A 24,582-nucleotide genomic window follows, 5' to 3' on the forward strand; every position below is an offset into this window, starting at 1 on the left:
AAGTGCATGAGTAGAACCATCATTCACAACACTTTTACTTTGATTTTCACATGTTACAAGGTGAGTTCACGACGTTATTCATTAACTGTATTTTTAAAGATATAAAAAATATGTAAATTTATATTACTTTACAATTAACCATATGAAAAATAATGAATAATTTTGTGTATTGTTTGACTCAGTTCACCTGCAATGATGTTTAAGATCCAGCAGATGTCAGTATTGAGCGACACAGTTAGACAGTATCAATACAGTATTGGTAACTGGTTCATGAGGCCTCATTAACCCATCACTAGTTTGTTATTTAGAGTAAGTTTGGTTTAGTTAACGTAACTTAAGGTTAGATTGGGTCAATCCATCCCAAGTTAGGAATCAGAAGGAGATTTTTTTTTTCTGTAAATTAATGTCAATTGATTTAAGTCTTAAGTTTTCAGCCAGGTAAACAGGAAAAAACTTCATTTGACCAACGTGTTTTGGCTTGTGGCCTTCATCAGGGTCATCATGCAAAGTTATTAAATCTGCTCCTCACTGCTAATGTAAAGATGTTGTTTTAAGTGAACTATTAATTTCAGGTTACACAGCACAGTGATAAATATTCAAAGTGTTACCTTTGCAAATTGGTGAGTAGGTTTTTCACCCATGTCGCGCTGGGATCAAGGCAAATGGTGGCGCTCTTCTTTGTTGTCACGCTGCATAAAAAAAAACCCATCAAATTTACCATCAATAGATCATAAAAGGGATCAAGTTCCCAACTCTGTCCACTGACATTTTTCAATAAAGACATAAAATAAACCATAAAAATCAAAGAGTATGACAGTTTTTTTTCTGACCACTCACATGATTTCAAGCCAGCGGCACTGTCCAGAAACTGGAAAGACCTCGATCTTGTCCATGCGACGAACAGGGATGTACTTTGGAGTTGTTCGTATGCATCTACACCCCTGCCTGGGAAGAGCTGTAACACATCAGATAGACAGAATATGATCACTTTTAACAATATAAGAAATACGAAAAAGACGAAAAACACAAAATACCAAACTGGAGGAATTGAAGAAGATGAGAAAGGAGTGGTTACCTCCCAGGGTGAGGATGCAGCAGAGCGCCAGAGCAGACAGGAGGAGCAGTGGTTTGGTCGTCATCTTCAGCTCAGTATGAGGATGTGAGAGTGATGGACAGGGTGACGGAGCTCTGTGCTTATAGAGCAGAAAAAAAGGAAGTGTGTGTAGTAACGAAAAAAATTCACTTCTGCTAAGTAAAATTTGTGGCTTTTTCACCCCCGTATTTCTTGAATGATCTTAAATAACGTGCTGACTCAGTGTGTGTGTGGGGGTGTGTGTGTGTGTGTGTGGGTGCGAAAATCTGTTAATTAAATAATTCTGGGGGGTGTTTCTGGAGATTTTTCTCCTCTGGAAAATTACGAAGCACATTTTTAATTCCCTTGCTGTCGACACTTCTGAAACAAAACCCAACAAATCTGACACATTTAACCATTTTTAATTGATAAAATATAAAACATTGTATCTTAGTTTCCCAAAGTTGCGAGTTATTTTGTATAGAATTCATTATTTTGTATAGCTCTTCCAATGAGGCGTTGGTGTCTGGTGTTAGCTCTGTTAGCCATGTCTGTGAATAGCATGATGCTACTCTGCCTCCTGGTATTCCCTCTGTTGCTGGGTTAGCACAGCTAGCTCGTCCATCTTATTGGAGATAGATCTTACGTTCCCAATAACGATGGATGGAAGGACAGGTCCATGTCCTCACTTCTTAGCTCATACCTGAGAACCAGCACGTTGCCCTCACCTCCTTCTCCTCACCTTCTGGGGAAACATCTGGCCTTGCACCAGTTGGCACTGACATGTTACAGGCTGCTAACAGCTGATTTCACATGTAAACAAAGCAGCCATGGTTACATGTAGGATCTCCAGACAAACACAGGAGGAAAAATAGTAAAAAAAATATCACTTAAGAAAATAACAGTTTGGTGTCCATGACCAACAAATGAGCCATACAAAGTGTGGTGCATGAACTGCCACTAGGGGGTGCGCAACACAAGTGTAATGGCAGCTGAGCAACATTATTTATTGATATTGTATTAATAAATAAATACATAAATAATCAAATTAATAATTTAAACACTTTTTAATGGAGGTCAACAGTTTATATATGTAAATATTGAATTTTTGTTTAATAATGATTACTGCTTTTTTTGCTCAGCGACCATACTTGACTTCCAGATATTGTTATTGTCATTATTATATTGTTATGTACTGTAATTCCCCTCGCTGTTTCTAACGTGGGAGATCACCAGGCCCATTATTGTACTTTCTGTTCTGTGTTAACTGGAGCCTTTTTTTTTTAAACTAGTTACCGTATATGTGGCTATAAAGACTATAACTGTTATTTTTTTTAAGTTTCAGGCATTAGGAGTGCGTCAGCTAAGTCAGGGAGGTAAAAAAATGTAAATATAAATTTAAAAAAAATATTGATACAGTGATAAATTGCAATACTTCGACCTCCTACATGATATCGATATTTCATCTCTTAATATTATTTTTTTGTATGTGATAGAGATCAATGTTCCCCCCCCCCATGACTGGTTTAAAATCATTTTAAGTTTCATTTTTACAGTGCAGTAGACTGCTTCAACCATCCTGATAGTAACATTTTTAGCAATGACAGATTTTGTTGTATTCTGTCTCTCTGATTTGGACACTGTTATTAAAGCTACCACAGAGCATCAATAGGTTTATTTAATGATTATTTATTTTGGGTCATAATATATGTTGAAGTTTATACAAAGGGAGCAAAGTTTTTTTTTCAGTCAGACTCCTCCACAGGCCTGGATGATAATGCTGATTCACATTTTGACTAATGAAACTATCTCTGCGCTTATTTTTGTCCAGTGTCTGAGACAGACCAGGGGACTTCAGAGTGAGAGAAAGGAATTTTAGTTACGCAAACACAGATTAAAGTGGGTCAGAATCAGGAACAGAAAACTCCGTGTGGAGATAAGTAAAAACTAAGTACCAGACTGGAGCTGGGCTGCATATCTTTAGAGTCCTTGAATGCCCCATGCTTCTAACCACATCCTTTTCTGGTAAGTAATTAACTGGGGGAACTTTGAGCTTCCCCTGCCCCTAAATTTAGATCCTAGTTCCAGTTTATGAAAATTAGATTATCAAAAAAAAAAAAAAAAGAAGATTCACCTCAGAAAGTCCAGTCAGTAAAAATCAGGTTTTAAAAGTAGGACATGAACACCTGCTTAAAAAATTTCTTCTAAGAAAAATAAGAAAAAAAAGTTGCAAGGTACTGCCCTTTTGATTGTGGCAGCCTGTTGCAGCAACTCTGTCTCCTTTGCTTGTTTTTTCTAAAAAAAAAATTGTCTCTTTTTCATCCTTTTTGTATTATGAGTGGATCATCACTTTGTATGGCTTATTTGTTGGTCATGGACACCAAACTTTTTGTGTCTTCAGTGATATTTTTACTATTTTTGCTCCTGTGTTTGTCTGGAGATCCTACATGTAACCATGACTGCATTGTTTACATGTGAAATCAGCTGTTAGCAGCCTGTAGCATGTCAATGCTAACTGGTGCTAGGCCAGATGTTTCCCACAAGGTGAGGAGAAGGAGGTGAGGACGACGTGCTGGTTCTCAGGTGTGAGCTAAGAAGTGACGACATGGACCTGTCCTTCCATCCATCGTTATTGGGAACGTAAGATCTATCTCCAATAAGATGGACGAGCTAGCTGTGCTAACCCAGCAACAGAGGGAACACCAGAGGGCAGAGTAGCATCATGCTATTCACAAACATGGCTAACAGAGCTAAAATCAGACACCAACGCTACATTGGAAGAGCTTCACCTGCTGTGAGCAGACAGGATCCAGGAGACAGAGACTGAACAGACTGCTGAAGAAGCTCAGGCCCCGTTTACATGACGCCGAGAACAGTTAATTCCGCAAACATTTCGTTGCGTTTTGGCCTTCCATTTAGACGAGACCACGTTGCGTTTTCAGTGAAAACGCAAACTTTTGAAAACGCTCCTCCATCCAGCTTCGTGTAAACACAGAGCGGAGCGTCTCAGGGTGAAACGCTGACGTCACCGCATGCGCACTCGCAGTTTCAGGTGAAGGCCCTGCGCTCAGCCACATTTCCAGTTGAGCCAGTAGGTGGCGGTAATGTGCATTATGGTTGGATTGCCGACCGTCTCACACAACCAAACGGCAGAAAAAGAAAGAACAGAAGAAGAGACTTGTCCTCCTGGAGTCATATGAACGCGGATCGTTTTCACGCCGTCCTCATGTAAACGCGGGTGGCTTTTGAAAACGCAAAGGAAGAATCGTTGCGGGAGTCTCCGTATAAACGGGGCCTCAGTCCTGGACCCTGTGGAGGTGGAGGCTGGCTGACTGGACAATGATGGACAAGCTGTCAGCATCTATTTTCTAATGGAGCTTTTAACACTTTCTATACACTTTCTTACTTTTGTTTTCTTGGTTGCTGCTGTGACTCCTCCTGAATTTTCCCTCGGGGATAAATAAAGTATTTTCAATTCTATTCTATTCTTCTTTTTTTGGCGTGAAGTGTAGTGTAAAGTTATTCACAATTTTTACCAGACATTTAACAAAAACCTGGGAAGATGACGCTGCGGGTTGGTGTTGATTACAGTGACACCTCTGGTCAGAAATGGTTTCTCCAGAATAAAGACTCCATTTCCAACGAGCACCATAAAGACGTGTCTCTTGCCTAGGCATGGATTTGATTCTTCTTATTAACACGGTGCTCTTCTCAAATCTTTGATTGACAGAGCTGTGGGTTTTTTAACAAAGGAAATGTTTTATTTCCTTCTCCATCCTTTAACTGCTGAGGGAACAACGAGCTAGGTGACTTCAGGTCAGGATAAAATAAAAAAAGAGGACTTATCTACACCAGGTGATCAAAGTAAGGCTGAGAGTTTACTGTCCAATCAGGTGTCTCTGTTTTATCCTGACACACCTTCAGTGTCCTCGCTGTGTCAGAGTATCAGCGAAGTTTGATCCTCTTTTATTGGGGGATAAATTACACTGCGAGATTTGCGGGTGAGTGGGGATAAACACAAACGAATTTAAATATATTTAGTTATGAGCTAAAAAGATGTGCAGCGGGGCTTTTTTGACTTCACATGGATAAAAACTGATTCGTTCAGATCAAAGAAACTTCCTGATTTCTTCTCCTCTGGGTTTCCAGCAGACTGACAGAATGGCTAAAACATCTGGTGAGTTGAACAACTTGAAATCTATGTTTTATTACAAGAATTTGTTTCAACCAAACAGGTTTAACTGAGTTTGTAAAAGTTTATCTATTCGTACTGCTGTTCAAGTTATCTTCTCTGAAGTAAACGCACAGATGAGTCGTGGTATTGAACAGGTTTGTCGGTATGAAACTAAAGCTGGATTTTGAGTGGGTACCTATCTGCATATCTTAGCCTTTTAGCTCTGGTTTTTTTACGTACATGGTTCTGAAACGGAAATGATTCCTACAAACATTGCACAAAGACAAGAAAAAAACAATGTGTGCTTTATTTTAAAAATTGAGTTCTTCGGCTGGAGACCCCGAGCAAATTATCTATGTTAAAACTTTAAGTTGAATAAATTTAGTCAGCTGTCAAAGCTGCTGAGGTGTAAAATATGACCTATCTGATGAAACTGGGCGGTACTTAACACCAACAACTAATCAGCAGCGAGACTGGTGAAGTTACCGGATGTGCTCTGGTGGTCAGATCGGCTCAAGCTGTACGCCTGCTGGTGACAGGAGTCGATGAACGTCGGTTCCACATCTTTATTTAAAAAAAAATCAGTATAAAAAGTTGAAATACAAATTTGAATACAAGGATTTGTCATTAAAGATGTTAAACAAAGATCCCAGATGACTTTCACTCTAAATTAGAGCTGGCTCTCAGGCAGAGCCAAGTGTCCTTTCCCCAAAGCTATAATTAAGATTTGGAGTGACTCAAGTTTGAATAGTTTAGTAAGATAAATTGAACAACAAACTAAATTATTTATGGGGAAATATTTTGGTGGTCGGATTCATCTTAGGTCCTGCTACTGATATTATAATTTTCCTCCAATCACGATCATATTGTGTCACATTATGGTGCAGGACCTTGAGCTGTTTGGACCCCTGAGCACTTCATGCACCTGCAATTGACTATAGAATAAACATTTTTTTAACTGCAACATTCAAAGTCTGCCCAAAGACATCAACAATTTCAAGTTACAGGTGTTGAAAAAGACAATTGACACCGAAAACTAGACCCCTTTACTGAGGCCAGAAAAAGTTGAAGATGCTGGCTGTTTCTAGAGTGATGAATCCAAGCATGAATGAAACAGTGTAGGAAAAAGAAAGATATAGAAGCAGCAGAGATACTAACAAGCTGGAGAGGTTTGTCAAAAAATCCCATTCAAGAACTTCACAGGGAGCTAAGAATGTAACTACAACTATCTCATTTCTCAAATCAAACAACTCCCAAACCAGAGACAGCATCAGAAGAGAGTGTGACCTGGGCTGAGAAGGAGCAGAGCTGGACTGGAGTCCAAAGTCCTCTTTTCAGATTCAAGTTCATTACATTTAAGAATCAAGGACCCAGAGTCTGAAGGAAGAGTAGAGAGACCCCAAATCAAAGCAGCTTGAAGTCCAGAGCTAAGTCTCTACAGTCAGTGACAGTTTGGGGGTCATGTTGTCTGCTGCTGGTCCATTGGGCTTTCTGGAGTCCAGAGTCAATGCAGATGCTGACCAAGACTTTTTTTATGCCTTTAATTAGATACAAGACAGTGGGTAGAGCAGGAAACAGGGCAAGAGTGAGGAGTGACCTGCAGGAAAGAGACCACAGGCTGGGTCAAACCCCGGCCACCTGCGTGAGGGCGAGAATCATGGAGTGCGACCTAGACCACAAGGCCATCTCCATTAACCAGGACATTTTAGAGCAGGGACGGGAGCAGTGGTGGCTGCTGGTCAGTCAAGGAGGGGAAGCTCATTTTTGGCCCACTTCATAAATTTGTTTATTTATTTAAACGTAAATTCTACCCTCTGTGTCAGCTTGCTAGCAGCTGGAGCTGCTACGTGAGACTACGACAGGCTGTAAGTGTGAGTGACAGGGGGAGAAGCTCCGCAGCTGTAGCTGTAGCTGCTTATTGGTGAAAAGAGAGAGAATCTTTAAACACAACGCTCGTCGTTTTTAAGAAAGGTAAACTCACTGTGGATCAATAAAGCCTCCGTATCAGTCCAGAACAACTGACTGTAAAACTCAGAAGATGCTCCAGTGGAGGATTTTACTTCAAGATCTCTGACTGGCTCATTTCACTGTCAATCAAAAAGGGATTCAGCCTCAGACAGATCATCCAATCATCATGCAGGAGCCCAGCATCCAGGCCAGCCCACTGCCTCATAGACCCCCAGAGACGCTGAGCGTCCGATGGGCGGGACAAAGCCCAGCGTTTATCCAATGACCGTCCAGTTTCCACAGTGGAACAACCCACTCTACGCTCCCCCGCTGAAGTCAGAAGACGCTCAGCGTCCGACTGTGTTAAAGCGCTGAGACGCTGCGGGGATGAATGAGAAGGAGGTGGAGCCAGTTACCTGTGATAGGAGCTGATTCTGAACTAAAGAAGAAGGAATTCTCGCCACTGGATGGGAGAATACCAACACCAGGTATTGGCCGATACCAGCCTTATTTCAAGGTATCGGTACTCGTACAGGCTACAGATACCAGCAGCTGATACTCAAAGCAAAAAAATCTTGCGTCCTTCTCACCAGTAGTTGGCGCTACATTGCTGTGGTTTGACACCACGGCAAATGTGCGCCAGGGCATGTTAAGACAATATGAACAGACCACGAAGAGTTAACAGTTAAACTTTTTTAATTGCACTTCAGTTGATTCAAAAAAATAAAAATAAAAATAAAAATCTGACATTGTACTTTTGTTAATTAATTAAAAACAAATAAACTCATAGGGATTTTTTTGTGTTTTGACTGAATGGTAGAGTGACTGTGTTGTCTTTGTTTGAAATTATCTGGTAGCGGTATTTGGTATCAGTGAGTACTCAAGAAGGAGTACTCGTACTGATATCATTATGAAAAAAAGTGGTATTGAACATTCCTATTTTAGAGTTTAACAAGCTTTATTGCGATTTCACTTTCTAGCAGTACTTGGCTCCTACCCACAGCGCCAAAAGCTGGTTAGGTGAACAAACTGTCCTGACCCGACATGTCATTAAACATCACTGCAAATCCTAATTAATGGGTTCCTCCTCACACACTTGCTGCAACCTGTAATGAGTGATTCTGTTCAGCAGGTTGAACAATTTTGAAGCCACAATAATCAGGTGAAAGTTTGTAAATTAGCTCATAAACCTAATTGCAATTGGGGTCAACTTTTTGCAGGAGCACCTGTATATCTTCATTAAACAAATATGGAAAGGTAAACAGCTTTAGAAATTCTAGTTCAGTGTGTTTAAGATGTCTTTCTCTTTCTGTTTGTCCAGTGAAGAAATGTAAACTCAGGATTGTTCTGCTGGGGAAACGAAATGAAGCAATGACAAGGCTTAAAAACACCATCACCAGTAATCAAGGAGGACATTTCCTGACATATACTTTTGAATCCGTGGTCACCTACGGGGACTGGAGAGGACAGTCTGTGGCAGTGGTTAAGACCCCCAGTATCTTTCGTTTATCTGAGTCAAAGCTGGAAGACGAGCTAAGGCAATGTGTGGCTTTTTGTCCACCTGGACCAAATGTCCTAATGCTGTTGGTGAAAGCGTCCAAATTCTCAGAGAGAAAGAAAGAAAGGTTCAGAGAAGCGCTGAGTGTGTTTGGTCAAGAAGAAGCGTTTAGACAGTCTCTCGTCATCTCAACTCATGAAATGGTTGAAACTCCAGCTATGACCCAGCTGCTGAAGGACTGTGGAGGAAGACACTACAGCATGTTAGAGGATAACCAACAGCTGTTAATGAAGAAGGTTACAAGCATCATCAATCATACCAAAGGAGCCTTCCTGACACTGACTGGGATGTCTAACACACACAAGACTCTAAACCTGGTCCTGTGTGGGAGCAGAGGATCAGGGAAGACTTCAGCAGCAGAGGCCATTTTGGGTCAGACAGGTCTTCATTCAGCCTCCAGCTCATCAGAGTGTGTTCAACATCAGGGAGAGGTGTGTGGACGTTGGGTTTCTCTGGTGGAGCTTCCTGCTCTGTGTGGAAAACCTCTGGAGACAGTGATGGAGGAATCACTCAGGTGTGTCTCCCTCTGTGATCCTGAGGGTGTCCATGCCTTCATCCTGGTCCTCCCTGTGGGTCCTCTCACCAATGAAGACAAGGGAGAGTTGGAAACCATCCAGGACACCTTCAGCTCTCAAGTCAATGACTTCACCATGATCCTGTTCACTGTAGAGTCTGATCCTTCAGCTTCAGCTGTCGTTAACTACCTAAAGAAAAATAAAGCCATCCAGGAGCTTGTTCAAAATTGTGGAGGGAGATCTTTTGTTCTCAACATCAAGGATCGGCAGCAGATCTCAGAGCTGATGGATGCTGTAGAAAAGATGCAACCATGGGTTGGACCTCGCTCCTACACATCAGCAGCATATGCCCACAAAACCATCCCCATAATACATACTGACCTCGAGGACCTGGGCTCAATCTGCTGTAAGTATATTATTTCACTTCTGTTCAACTCAAAACTCAAAACTGTTTTTACTGAGTGTAACCATTTAAATTAACCTGAGGTTTTCTTTTATTTCAGGTGATGAAGTGAAGCAGAGCTCAGAGCGTCTCAGGATTGTGCTGATTGGGAAGACTGGCAGCGGGAAGAGCTCTTCAGGAAACACCATTCTGGGAAAAAAAGAGTTTAAAGCTGAGGCTAGCCAAATATCAGTCACTAAAGAAAGCCAGAAAGCTCATGGAGAGGTGCATGGTCGTCCTGTCTCTGTGGTTGACACTCCTGGTCTGTTTGACACAACTTCGACCAATGAAAGAGTTCTTAAGAAGTTGAATAAGTGTTTCAGTCTCCTGGCTCCAGGACCACATGTTGTCCTGCTGGTGCTGAAAATTGGCAGACTCACAGACGAGGAGAGGGAAACATTAAAACTGATCAGAGAAGGGTTAGGTATGAATGTAGAAAGTTATACCATCATACTTTTCACGGGAGGAGAATCACTTGAACATGATGAGCTGTCCATAGAAGAATACATCAGAGAGAGATGTGGAGATTCTTTTAAGAAACTCATCACTGAATGTGGAGACAGATACCACGTGTTCAACAACTATGACAAACAAAACCATAAACAAGTCAGTGAACTGATAGCAAAGATTGACACCATGGTGGAAGAAAACGGAGGTGTTTGCTACACCAATGAAATGCTGCAGGAGGCAGACAACGCAATAAAGAAAGAAGTTCAGAAGATCCTGAAAGACAAGAAGAAGGAGATGCAAGAAAATTGGAGACCAATCCAAAGAAAGTACGAAGAAGAAATCCTAAAGCTGAAAGAAAGACTCAAGCAGCAGAGAGTAGAAGCTGAACATGACAGAGGACTTAAGGGGAGGAAACTTAAAAAACTAGAGGAAAAGATAAACAACGGGCTTCAGATGAGAGAGAAAGAAAAGGCAGAGATGAAAGAAGAGGACAGACACAAGAAAGAGCTGGAACAAATTGAACAAGAAAAGTGGGAAAACAAGCTGAAAGTTTTGCAGGACAAGATACAAGAAAATCCAGCATCAGATGAAGACAAACGAGCCGAGCTGGAGCAGTTGAGAAAGGAACAAGAAGCATGGGAGAAGGAAAACAGAAAGGACTGGGAAAAACGCAGCAGAGACAAGAAAGACAGAAAGGAACAGCATAAAGCAAGACTCCAAGATCTCCAGAGGGAATATGAGCAGGAAAGAGAGAAACTTTCTACAGAAATGGAGATAGAGGAGCAGAACAGGAGGAAACAGGAGGAAGAAGGCATTAAAGAGCTGGAGGAAATATACACAAAGAAAATGCAGGAAATGAAGAGGATTTACGAAGAGGAGGCTCGAAAGAAAGCCGAAGAATTCAACGAGTTCGCTCTGCAGAACATTGACTACTTTGTTGAGATGACACAAAGGCATAAGGAAGAAAAAGAGGCACTAGAGCAGGAGAAAGAACTGCTGGACCATTTCTTAAGTCACAAAAAAACTGAGGTCAAAGAAACACGAGATGAAATGGAAAAACTCAGGGAAAGGAAGGGCAATAAAAACCCATGTCCCATCCATTGATTTACGTTATGAACACTAATGCTGACAGTAGTGATGTTGGTGGAAGCTCATATCGATACCTTGGGGTCCACATCAACAATAAACTGGACTGGTCCACAACACAGATGCCCTCTTCAGGAAGGGACAGAGCAGGCTGTTTCTCCTGAGGAGACTCAGGTCGTTTGGCATCTGCAGCAGGCTCCTGAAGACCTTCTACCAGTCTGTGGTGGCCAGCGCACTCTTCTTTGCGGTGGTGTGCTGGTGGGGTGGCATCAAGGCTGGTGAGGTCAACAGGCTTAACAAACTGGTAAAGAAGGCCCACTCTGTTGTGGGCCTTCAATTGGACACTCTGGAGACCGTGGCAGAGAGGAGGATTATGGACAAAATAAGGGCTATCATAGACAACTCCTCTCACCCCCTCCACAACGAGCTGTGGGACATGGGCAGCTCGTTCAGCCAGCGCATCATCCCACCCAGAAGCAGAACTGAGCGCTTCAGGCGCTCCTTTGTGCCCACCGCCATCAGACTATTAAACAGCAGCGGAGGCCACAGTACATCACTGCACTGACCTCCACTAATCGATGTCTATGGCAATAATACACTACACTGCTCTGCACTTTAATATTTAATATTTAATATATACTGTGTACATTGCTCTCAATTTGTTTTTGCTTTTTCATGTCATCCTTCCTTTGTCCAAAAAAACATACTATGTGTAATTTTATTTTACTTTATTTTTCTCCCAATGCATGCTGCTACCTCTTTACTTGCCCTGTACTGCTGCAATACTTGAATTTCCCCTCTGGGGATCAATAAAGGATTATCTTATCTTATCTTATCTTATATCAGAGGATTTCTAGCTGCTTAAATCATGCACAACTCATCTTTTATGGACGGTTTAAGTTCGCAAGAGCAATAAAATCAGCCAGACCTTAGTGTGGATCACAACCAGTTAATATTTAAGCTCTCCAAGGCAGCAGAGAGAAAGTATATGATGATAGAAGCTGTGAGATGTGACTGAGAAGTTTTCATGTTGAGAAATGTGTTGATGTGATGATGATGATTATTTGTAAAAAAACACATTCAGTGCACTATCCAAATCACTTTTATTAACTGTCAAATGTGATTGAATCAAAGTCTTCTTAATAAAGTTATGATAATTAACCTCTATAAAATGTTTCTTCTCACTTGATGAAGCAGCAACATTACAGATAAACCGAGCAGCACAGTGCTGATGGTTTTCTTTTCTGTCAATCTATTTAAAACATAAACTCACTTTTTTCTTGTTTTACCATCTTCCCAGTGGTCAGACAGAATAATACTGTGTGGTACATTTTGTTGCTGTATGTGGACAGTTTTGGTATTTTTAGAAATAGTACAATGTTTTGAGTTTTTACTACAGAAAGCTTTTTCTGATGCCATAATCACACCCCCTGACAACTTTCCAATATTACAAAAAAGACTAAAACTAATATTGAAGCTATCATTAAAACTAAAGTAAAACTAAACTAAGCTTGGATTGTGGCTTGTTATTCTTTTCTTTAATTTTACCATCAGAGAATCCAGAGGGAACTCTTTTTTATTTTACATGTAAACAAAGAGTGAGGAGACCAAGAGGCTCTTTTTAAGCTTTTTATCCTCCTCTGGAAGGTACATGTTTGTTTGATGAAATCACTGTAAAGGCAAACACAAGGTATGACTGTGTGATGACTGGAAGGGCTGATACAAGAAGGCTCTAAAGGTTTAAGTTTTATCAGCTGAATCAAAGAGGGAACTTCTGCTTGGTTATTTATTGACATGAAGGCACCAGTAGGCTCACTCCCTACAGTTGGTGTAGGAGTGGTTTTTTTATTTTTTATTGTCACCATAACAGTCTTTGTTTGAAAAGCTAAACTTTTATTGCAAAATAAAAGTAAAATTAGGGGTTTGGATCCAGAAATTATATGTCATCTGTCAGTTTTTTTATTAGGTCTCTCAGTTTTTGGAGTTGAACTGCAGGAAATGTTAAAAATTACCCAAGCTGTTCAGTTGATATAAAATCTGATACGATTAATATTATCTGTCCCGCCCACTCTTCTGAAATCAAAGGTCATCTAAGTTGAGTATGTGTTCTCTGACATGTTTGTCGCTTCTAAGAGGAGCTTTCTACCTATATTTCTTTGTTTCGAAAAGGTAGAAATACTATACATTTATCAGTGTTATGCTATAATGAATTGAAAATGCAGAAAACTAAAACGTTGGAAGCATTTGTTAAACCAAAAAACAAAGATGAGACTATTAGTGTTCAGAACCAGAGTCTAAAGTTCAGAAAAAAAAAAGGATACCAGTAATACATTAACTTTATACCACCATCACAAGGACAATGGCTTTAAAAGTCATTGTTGATGCCAAATGTACTTGAATTACTTTGTACAGGGTTGGCTTTCTTTGTTGTGAAACACTGAGTACCGCTCACTGGACGTTAACTCCTGTCAGTGTCATAAAGGTTAATATGACAAAGAAATGTGATAAAGTAATAAGTTATTTACAGTGGCATTGATTGGTAAAATGACCAAACTGGTACAGCCTCCTGCTTCTCTTAAGTTTCCAAGTTAGCTCATCTTACAAAAACAATGTGCTGTTAGAAACAGCTGTTTCACTGAGGACTCACTTGGAGCTAGTTGTAAAAGTTAAGATGAAAAGTTTTCTTTCACTGAAACGTTCTCAGGAGGTGCAACCACAGAAAAAAAGGTTAAATGGTGTAAACCCCATTCTTCATTTTAAATTATGCTCCAACTCAGCTTCTTTGGTCCCAACACTTTGTGGATGTCACCCAGTGCTGACTCCTGTCATGTTTTAAAAATCCCTACTAAAGTAGCAGTATGCGTCTAGTAAAGGTACAATGCTTATTTATTCACTGCCTGAGTTTTAATCAAAGCTTCTCCTTAAACTCCCACCATCCAAAGTGTAAGGGCATACAAAAACATATGAATCATTCATATAAACAAACCTCAAAAAGAGCTTTGAAAAAAATTAAGAAAACAAGACAAAAAAAATTGAAAATAAAAGTGATTCACTATAGTCAAGTTTATACTTGCATCATTACAAAATCTAACCCTAACAACAGAAACACATCTTCCTCTGACACTTTTACAGTTTTGTATGATAAATTTACAAACACCTCTTAACTCATACTAAGACTCTGAGATTGAAAAGAACATTTGTATGAAGTGTGAAAGGGATTTTAATGATTAAACATAAAGGTCATCTACTGTTAGTTATGTATCTGACCTTTCAGTTCCTGGAGTGGAACCACAGTTAATATTAAAAATTAACTGAGATATTCTACTGATATCAGATCTGATATATGACTACTGATAAAACATGCCCAGTCCACTCTGCTGAAATCAAAGTCTATCCCAGATGAGTACGTGTTCTCTGACATGTTCGTAGCTGGGAAAGAGAAGCTTTTCGGTGAGTAAATACAACTTTTGAGGAAATTCATACTAAAACATTTTAGTAAACAGATGTGCATGATGTTTTAACAAATATAACATTATTGGATTACTGCATAAGGGCTGATTATTTCTGATCTTTGAGCATATCTTAAATAGTTAGTACCGGTGGGTTTTTTGAATCAGAAAACCTGTCTTTAATTATCAGAGCTTAACTTACTACTTTAACTTAGCTGAAAACCATACTTTCTTACAGAAACACTACAAATATCCACGATATGAGACCGAAAGTTTAGGACAACATCAACATCTTCTTCAGGTAAACCCTGACCTCAAGATTAACTGTCTATAATTCTAGAACAATTGATATATAATTACTAAATCAACGCAACAAAACTTTAATTATCGTAACTGAACATTTGTAATGCGTCCAAAAATAAAAGATAAGAATCTGAAGTACTCACAACAGGACTCTAAAGTTGAGCATAAAGAGGATACTAGTAACATATTAACTTTCAAGCTCTACTATCATGAGGACAATAAATATAAACATGAGCAATCTTATAAAACATTTTTTTTATTCAGGGTAACTGTAAGGAACACACAATATCACATTGTTATTAACTAAACCAGAAATAAACCCTTATAATATAATATAAACCTTTATTAATGATCTCATTGAATTTAACAAGAAGAAAATCACCCTGCATTCATAAATGTTATGCTTGGAGACAAGAGTGATAAAGTTAAAAGGAACTGCAATAACTCAGTTTAAAGCTTTTATTTTATGATTTTAATTTTGGTCTTTATTGTTTCCTCTTTGCTTTTTTGTTTTTATGCTTTATTGGTTTTATGCTTTTATTGTCTAGTGAAACACTTTGGTACCTGTAAAAAAAAAAAAGCTACACAAATAATGTAACTTTCCTCCCTACATGTATGAAGATACACAGCTTGATGGAGAGCCAAACTCCATATTCAAATGATAATGGAGTCAGGTCTCAGTTGATCTTGTTTATTCATCAAGTGAAAAACTATAACGAAGGAAATAATGCATGGATTAGCAAAGTGCTAAAAATAACTCCTCTAATAATGAACAAACTTGCAAACAAATTTAGCATTAATGCTAAGCTAATGCTAAATTTTGAGCTAAGTAATAAGTTCCATGCCAAATTAAGCTATTAATGAAAGTAACTGGCGTGCTAAGCCACATGCTAAGCTAAATGCAAGGCTTAATCAACAACATACTGCATTAAGCACCACAACAAAGCAATAGGCTAACAAAGCTAAATGCTAAGCTGTGTCCTACATTAGGCACGACAACCAAGCTACATGCCAGTCTGGACACCATGGGGCATGCCTCAAAGCAATAAACTGCAGTCCCCTCTCTCCCCTGCGGCACCAGAAGTACTTTCTGAGTCACCAAATTGAAGACTGTCCCACAGCGATAATAGGGCTCGGAGGATAGAGGATGGAGGAGACTGATCAGAGGATAGATGATCAAGGAGGCACAAGAGCTGGCTTTGCGGAAGTTTTTCACTGACAGACATGCCCCATATAGGATGTCACTCACTGATTGGACGTTGCTGCGACTCCAACTTCTCTACATGAATCTTCACAAACACAACTGAGTTTAACAAGAGAAAAGACGACCTTAAAACAGTCACTGAGGATTATACATGCATCATATCAATAATTTAAAGTTTCATACTTAAGTGAGAAAAAGAAGAGAACAAAGTTTGATTTTAAGTCCACACCTAATCTTTAGCCATAACTGCCTGCCCTTAGGGATTGTATTTGTTTTTAATTTGACCTTAATGAAACCAAGGAAAACTGGAAAAATGTAAATTTCACTAAAGGCTTTCTTGAGCAAAACAGGTCTGTTTTTCTGATATTCTTATTAACCAAACTGAGCTTCACAAATCTGAAACATTTTATTTTTGTTAAGAAAAGATTCAGGAGCTCTTTTTTTCACCCTCTAACCCTAATGTCTTCTTTAGACGAATCAGTGTCTGGTATTTTTCACAGAGTGACGTCATGGCGACTGCAGCAGCAGGTGAGTGCAGTTAGCTCACTTGAATATTTTATATTATACAGACAACAGAAGAGCTCCTTACTCGCATGTTCAAATAGACAGAAATAGAAAACAGTCCTGGAACACCAAATGTTGATGAAAAAGTTTATCATGAGCTGACATCAGTTCTACATGTCATATATCATAATAAATACAGAGGTGCCTTATGTATGTAGTTAGCTTTACTATTAACTGTAATGAGTCTATGTTTATCACTGGTTAAACTGATCTTTGTTCTTTCAATCACAGATGACCGGTTTCCTCGGAGGCACAGAAGAAGCAAGGATTGGATTCCCCCTCGCAGTGAGTCAGACTTTGATTCAGCTTTATGAGAACACCTTTAAACTCTAGAATGTACAATTAACTAATGTGATAATACACCAAACCTAAAAATGATGAACACAAGTTAATCTTTCTGAAATCCCCATCTCTCCCAGTGTCTGAGCTGAGGGTTGTTCTGCTGGGAAACAGCTGGTCTCAGAGGAGTTCAGTGGGAAACTTTATACTGGGAAAGACTGAGTTCAACACTGAGGAAGAACCAGACAAATGTTTGAGGGTCAGAGGACAGATAAAGGAGAAAGATGTAGTTCTCATCAACACTCCAGATCTGCTGAGTCCAAATATCTCTGGAGACAAACTGACAGAACATGTGACAGACTGTGTGAGACTCTCTGATCCTGGACCTCATGTGTTCCTGCTGGTTCTACAGCCTGAAGACTTCAGGGAGGAACAAAAACAGGGACTCTGCAAAGTCCTTACACGCTTTAGTGAACGATCATTTGATCATTCATTGATACTGATATCATCCCAGAAAGAGGACAGTTCTGATTTTAGGGAAAAACACACTGAGTTGACAAATATGATGAGCATTTGTAAATCAAGACTCTTGATGTTTGAGAACCTTGCGCTTTCAGAGCTACAGAAACATTTGGGTCAAATCATCAGAAAGAACAATGGAAAGCATGTCAGCTGTGGAGCAACGCATACAGAAGCTCAGCGATTCACCACAGAAACAATGAAACCTGCTGGTAAGTTGGTTAATAAACTGTAATTAGGGTCCTCGGCCCAAGCAGCGGGCACCTTCTAGCTCTGCTAAAAGGTGCCCTCTGCCAAAGGCTGAGGGCACTATTGTTCCTGCTGCGTTTCTTTCTTGTTATTCCATCCGCACTTTGAGCTCTACTTAGAACCCCTAAACATGCTCAAAACTCACCAAAATTGGCACACACCCCACAATTGCCAAAAATTTTGCATATGATACCAAACATAACCCCCAACATTCCATAATGAGCGCCAGAAAGGCACTAAATACCACCCTAAAATGGCTCTAACAGGGGCTAGGAATGTTGTAGAGAGATGAAACCAACGTCAAAATATCCGTCTCATTGAGATGCACAAAAAAGGGGGAAGGTGTTTTTTCTGCTTATCTTGCATAGGAAGCCGGCAATTTGCCTTTCAAAATAAGACTTTGCTGCATTTTTACCCTTTCTGCCAAAATTATCTCCTCCGAAACCACAAGTGGTATCGGCTTGAAATGCGCTCACATGACAGACTAGACCCTACTCTACAAAAGTTATGCAGGAAGTTGTTATTTCGGACCCGGTTTTAGAATAGTGAGCCCTCAAAGTCGGTGAACGCTCTCAGCTCTCTCCATGTAAACAGATGGGAAAACACGTTTCAGGTCCCGCAGGCTGCCGCATTTGGGCCTATAGACAAAAAAGTAAAAGTCGGACAGCTCTGAAAATGCCATGAATGGATTTCTGACAAGATTTCCTACAAAAATATGCTATCTTTACACAGAATAGGTCAACATTCTGGCCTTGATGATGAGTTGTTTGTACACTTTTGTTAATTTGTGAATTTGAATCCTCCCTCTTCAGTTCTATGTTGATGTCACAGTGATTAGGAGTTCCGTGCAGCTGGTCATGTGACTCAGCAGAGGAAATAATACATGGCATCAACTGTTATAGCACTAAGGGCCAGAAAGGCCTTGCAGCTTTAATTGCAAATGTTTTCTCATAGTTCAACAAAAACGCCCTCTTTAATGACCATTGCATTTTTTTTCAACCCTTTATTTAACCCCTGCTGCAAACATGATGCAGAGGCAGACAGGCAGCTTCTGGAGCATTCCTCAGGGTTCTCAGGCCATACCCCATGGACAATAACCTGAAGTTCACTCCTGCTCTTGATTTTGCATTCTGCGTATACCTTCTTTGACAGACTTTGGTTAAGTTTAATTTAGTTTATTGGTTTTATATACAGAGACAATGCACATTTATAAAAAAAAAATCAGAAAATGTGCCTGTTTAGCTAAGTTGGCTAATTTTCAACTGTAGTGTCAGGAGCAGGTGACGTGAGCATTAGGATTAGTAAAATGCATGAAATAAATAAAATAAATATAATAATACATGCAATAAAATAATAATGATGATAATAATAAATGCAATAAAATAGATAATACAGCAGATGGTCACACACTTGACCATCTCTCAACCATGATTTTAAATTTCTTTTAAAAGAAAGGTAAGTAGCCTGTGCCCTAAGCTGCACTGGAAGAGTAATCCAGGTCTAAGTAGCTCTCACTGAAAAGGCTGCCCGACCAAAAGTTGTCCCTCTGTTTGAAACTACCATGTCAGTAGATGCTTTTTGTTTTATAAAAGCGCCAAAGGGGGGAGATGATGACGGGGCGTTTGTCTTCCAGTCCAGAACTTTCACAGCCTGATGGTAGACAATGTATATAGATTTTAGTGTTGTACAAGGGCCTTTTTCAGAATGCTTTATTCCATCTTGCCAACCACAGAAGGAAGCAAAGCAACCCAAGAACATCTTGAGGCACTGCCATGCTTCACTGCCTGCAGGGTGTTCTTTTGAACAAATGCTTCAATCTGTAGATGTTCAATCTACATTACTGCTTTGTATCTTGCAGTTTAACTATGGAGTGTTTAGTATGTTCCCTTACTGCACAAACTGACGCTGTAGTGCCTGATGCCATTTTTGCATCAGGTGTGCATAGACAACACCTGATTTGCAGATGTGTTGTCATATGCATGATTCTAGGGCAGTGTTTTTCAATTCCGGTCCTGGGGACCCCCTGCCCTGCATGTTTTATTTGGTACCTGAATCCAACACAACTGATTCAAATGATCAGCTCGTCATCAAGCTCTGCTCGAGCCTGATAACGAGCCATTCATTTGAATCAGGTGTGCTGGAGTAGGGTAACATCTAAAACATGCAGGGTAGGGGGGCCCCAGGACCGGAATTGAGAAACACTGTTCTAGGGGTTAAATAATTATTAGACCACAATGGTCATTGAAAATAGGATTGTATGTTGAATTATGAGAAAACACCTGCAACTGCTTTGGTTTGCCTGTATACATTATATTCCTTTCTTTATTCCAAACAGTGGAGAGTTAGTAAGTTTCGCTGGTAGACCTACTTTTTGATGGGGGTGGAATTATTTTGAATGCAACTGTAAAACAACAGAATTTATTGGAAAGCCGCAATAAACAATGTCCTCTTTCTTCCAGTAGCACAGTCGAATAGTGTGTTCGTGAATTTACTGAGTGTTATTTTTGTCTTTCCTACAACAGCACCTGGACTCAGGATTGTGCTGCTGGGAAAAAGTGAAAAAATACGGACAAGACTGGGAAACTTCATCGTTGGAGAGCAAGCCTTTTATTACCAAAAGACTTCTCCAACAAGGCAGTGTCTGGTTACCCAAGGAGAGTGGAATGGAGAACCGCTGACAGTGGTTAAAACTCCAAATTTGTTCAGTCTGATTGGGGAAGATGTGAGAAGAGAAGTGAAGAGCTGTGTGAGTCTTTGTCCTCCAGGACCAAATGTTCTGCTGCTGTTAGTGAAACCGTCTGAGTTCACTGAAGAGAACAGACAAACACTGAAGATCATCCTCAGTCTGTTTGGTCAAGATGCTCTAAAATACTCAGTGGTCATCCAGACACATGAAGACGGTCAACCAGACGACTCTTTTAGACGACTACTCAGAGACTGTGGAGGACGACTCTACAGCATGTCTGAAGATAACCATCAGCTGTTAATGGAGAGCATTCAAGAAATAACACAAAGAAGGACCAAACCACTTCTGTATGAATCTGAAAAGATGAAACCAGCTCTAAACCTGGTCCTGTGTGGGAGCAGAGGATCAGGGAAGACTTCAGCAGCAGAGGCCATTTTAGGTCAGACAGGTCTTCATTCAGCCTCCAGCTCATCAGAGTGTGTTCAACATCAGGGAGAGGTGTGTGGACGTTGGGTTTCTCTGGTGGAGCTTCCTGCTCTGTGTGGAAAACCTCTGGAGACAGTGATGGAGGAATCACTCTGGTGTGTCTCCCTCTGTGATCCTGAGGGTGTCCATGCCTTCATCCTGGTCCTCCCTGTGGGTCCTCTCACTGATGAAGACAAGGGAGAGTTAGACACCATCCAGGACACCTTCAGCTCTCAAGTGAATGACTTCACCATGATCCTGTTCACTGTAGAGTCTGATCCTTCAGCTCCAGCTGTTTCTAAGTTCCTGAAGAAAAATAAAGCCATCCGGGATCTTGTTCAAAGTTGTGGAGGGAGATCTTATGTTCTCAACATCAAGGACCAGCAGCAGATCCCAGAGCTGTTGGATGCTGTGGAAAGGATGCGACCACTGAATGGACCACGCTCCTACACAACAGAAACATATGCCCAAAGAGAAGAGGTCCAAGAACTCAAAACCATCCCTACAACACATAGTGACCCCGAGGACCTGGAACCAATCCGCTGTAAGTATATTATTTCACCGTTGTTCAACTCTGTGTCAAAGACAACACCAAAAACTGTTTTTACAGAGTGTAACAATTTAAATTAACTTGAAGTTTTCTTTGATTTCAGGTGATGAAGTGAAGCAGAGCTCAGAGCGTCTCAGGATTGTTCTGATCGGGAAGACTGGCAGCGGGAAGAGCTCTTCAGGAAACACCATTTTAGGTAGAAAGGAGTTTGAAGCTGAGGCTAGCCAAATGTCAATCACTAAATTATGTCAGAAAGCACACGGAGAGGTGGACGGTCGTCCTGTCTCTGTGGTTGACACTCCTGGTCTGTTTGACACAACTTTGTCTAATGAAGAGACTGATGAAGTAATAAGTAAATGCATCAGTCTCCTGGCTCCAGGACCACATGTCTTCCTACTTGTGTTGCAAATAGGCAGACTCACAGAAGAAGAGAGGGAGGCTTTAAAGGTGATCAGGGAAGGGTTTGGTATGAATGTAGAACATTATACCATCATTCTTTTTACAAGAGGAGATTCACTTGAACATGATGAGCTGTCCATTGAAGAATACATCAAAGAGAGATGTGGAGATTCTTTTAAGAAGCTCATCACTGAATGTGGAGACAGATACCACGTGTTTAACAACTTTGACAAACAAAACCATAAACAAGTCAGTGAACTGATGGCAAAGATTGACACCATGGTGGAAGAAAACGGAGGGGTTTGCTACACCAACAAGATACTGCAGGACGCAGACAACGCAATAAAAAAAGAAGTTCAGAAGATCCTGAAAGAGAAAGAGAGAAAGGAGAGGGAAATGCAGGAAAAGATGAGGGAACTTCAAAACCAACATGAAGAAGAGATCCGAGAGATGGAAAGCAGAATGAAACAACAGAGAGCAGAAACTGAACATGAGAGAGAAGTGAATGCAAGAGAAATCAAAAAACTTGAGGAAAAAATGCACACGATCAGAGAAATGCATGTCACAATGAATGATGAAAAAAACAGAAAAGAACTGAAGGAAAAAGGAAGAAAGACAGAGAAAAAACTGAAGAAACCGATGGATGAACTCAAAAGGACATATGAAGAGGAGGCTCTGAAGAAAGCTGAAGAATTCAGTGAGTTTGGAAAAAAGTACATCGCATACCATGAGCCACGGGCTACTGTTCAAAGAAAATGTGTCATCCTGTAACAAGTTTATCAAAAAGACAAAGTGCTATTTAATCTGAAGCAGAAACTCGTGGTAATGGAAAATTTGAGAACTCATATAATAGTGTTTAAGTTTCTTCTCATCATTTCACCTCTCGTCTGATGATCCAGAGCACACAGAGCTGCAGGAGCCTCATTAGTCGTCACAGCTGTAAATCAATCATTCTTTTAAATCAATAATCATATATATTTTTTTCAAATCAACAAATCATAACAAGCCTATCCACAGGCAACTCAGTATAACCAATGTGAAATTTTAATTACAACTATGCTTTTACTGGCACTCCGTTTTCTGTTTGTTCGTTTTTTTCTTTGTATGTGAATGCATTTACACATTACTGGAATTCAGAACAAATGTGTATACACTGTAGCTTATATCTGTAATTTCCTTTTCTGTGGAAATTAAATCATTCACACCAAACTGCAAGTTGCAGTTGGTTATCTTTAACTGCACTCATAGCTACTGTGCTAGAGCTGTGTGTTAAAGAAGATTGGTTAGCGTTAGAGTAGTTATCATGTTGAGAAATGGCATTTACTTTTTGTAAATAAAACATTAATGATTCAATACATGTTAACATTGATATCTATTGCCTTTAAAATATGATCACACTAATGTAACAGCTATAAAAATGAAATAAAAGAACTTTGTCTAATGTTTCTTATCACTTTGAACACCTCTATGAAACACAGACAGAAGATACAATACACTATGCACTGATAATTTCCTTCCCGAGGGATAAGAAATAGCTGGAAGCTTAAGAACTTAAAGAACTTATTGTGAAAATAGTAAAGTACAGTTTAACAGTTAGTGTTTGCAGGGGGATTGGACCACATTATAAGGATGAAAAAGATGTTAGACTGCAAGACTGAAGTCATGATATAAGAAGAAAGAAGAACAACGTAGTTTTGGAAGAAAAAAGTTTAAAAATAGAAAAAGTTCAGAATTTACAAGAAAAAGTCTTTAGCTAACAAAAACTATATGTTAATAAATCAAGAAGTAATACAAGGAAAACAAAAGTCATAAATTGTATAAAACTAGGTCTGGGAGAAAGAAGATGTAAATAAACATGAAGTCAACTCTATGAGAAGGGGAAAAACATTTACTTTAAATATGAGAATATTAAACGTTGGCACATCAATAAAATAGAATAGAACAGAAAAATGTAAACAAAATGTATGAAATGTATACACATTAGTCAATTTAAACTTTTAATTTTAGACAAATATATAAATAGTACAATAAAACACATAAAACACTGTTTACCTTTAGACTGTAGTGCAGCACCTCTTCCAAGCATCCCTTCATTCTTCTCCTTAGTTAGCTCCTACTTTCTGCAAGATATTCCCACACACTGTCAGTAACAAACAATAAATCCTTAAAAACATTTGTTTTTTTTTGTTCCTTTCCCTTTTCTGACTTACTTTCTTCGCCGTTTTGTCCCCCTGGCCCTCTTCATCCAGTTTAACCTCATTAAATCCGTCTCTTTCCCCTTTGTTTTGATGTATTCTGGTCACTTTGAGCCTGACCCTTACAGGGAAAGTGGCTTGACCTCTGACACTTCGTGGAAGAGTCCACCTGAAGAGTAAGGAGCGGGGGTGTGAAGATGATGTGTCCGTCTACGTAACAGGTGGCCCCTTACCGTTTTTGGGATTATTTTACCTTCAGTAGGATGGAAGCGGTAGCTGTCAGTAGATCACGTTGTTTAGAATGTTGCCTATATTCTTTTTTATTTTTCAAAATGTTTTTTTTTCAACTGACACCCCCTCCCCTCTTATCTTTGGAGGGTTTGCGACCAACTACATGGACCGGTCCATTTAAAATCTGTCAATTTGCCGACCGTTTGCAGCCGAACTGCCAACTAACTCATCACAATCTTTCTATT

At 39.8% G+C, this 24,582-nt stretch overlaps 3 protein-coding genes across 3 annotated transcripts; 2 read left to right on the plus strand and 1 right to left on the minus strand.

The window, feature by feature from the left end:
- Positions 1-604: 604 nt before the first annotated feature.
- cxcl13 (chemokine (C-X-C motif) ligand 13) lies at positions 605-24,262 on the minus strand. Its single transcript, XM_074669640.1, has 5 exons — positions 24,122-24,262; positions 23,964-24,031; positions 1,076-1,193; positions 838-955; positions 605-689 (listed from the first exon to the last, which is right to left on the minus strand). The coding sequence occupies exons 2-5, from the start codon at positions 24,003-24,005 to the stop codon at positions 605-607; spliced, it is 363 nt and encodes a 120-aa protein (XP_074525741.1). The 5' UTR covers positions 24,006-24,031; positions 24,122-24,262.
- On the plus strand, positions 6,904-11,809 carry LOC141789986 (GTPase IMAP family member 8-like). The gene is made up of 5 exons (XM_074669608.1): positions 6,904-6,984; positions 8,414-8,450; positions 8,515-9,672; positions 9,779-11,170; positions 11,367-11,809. The coding sequence occupies exons 1-5, from the start codon at positions 6,904-6,906 to the stop codon at positions 11,807-11,809; spliced, it is 3,111 nt and encodes a 1,036-aa protein (XP_074525709.1).
- Positions 16,710-23,171, plus strand: LOC141789988 (GTPase IMAP family member 8-like). The gene is made up of 7 exons (XM_074669609.1): positions 16,710-16,728; positions 16,996-17,049; positions 17,184-17,567; positions 19,263-19,266; positions 20,227-21,506; positions 21,616-22,472; positions 23,160-23,171. Exons 1-7 carry the CDS (start codon positions 16,710-16,712, stop codon positions 23,169-23,171), a joined length of 2,610 nt encoding a protein of 869 aa, XP_074525710.1.
- Positions 24,263-24,582: the final 320 nt, after the last annotated feature.

The sequence above is a fragment of the Halichoeres trimaculatus genome, unplaced genomic scaffold (genome assembly GCF_033239565.1).
Source record: "Halichoeres trimaculatus isolate MK-OKI-2021-1 unplaced genomic scaffold, fHalTri1.1 fHalTri1_scaffold_5, whole genome shotgun sequence".
Taxonomy (NCBI): domain Eukaryota; kingdom Metazoa; phylum Chordata; class Actinopteri; order Labriformes; family Labridae; genus Halichoeres; species Halichoeres trimaculatus.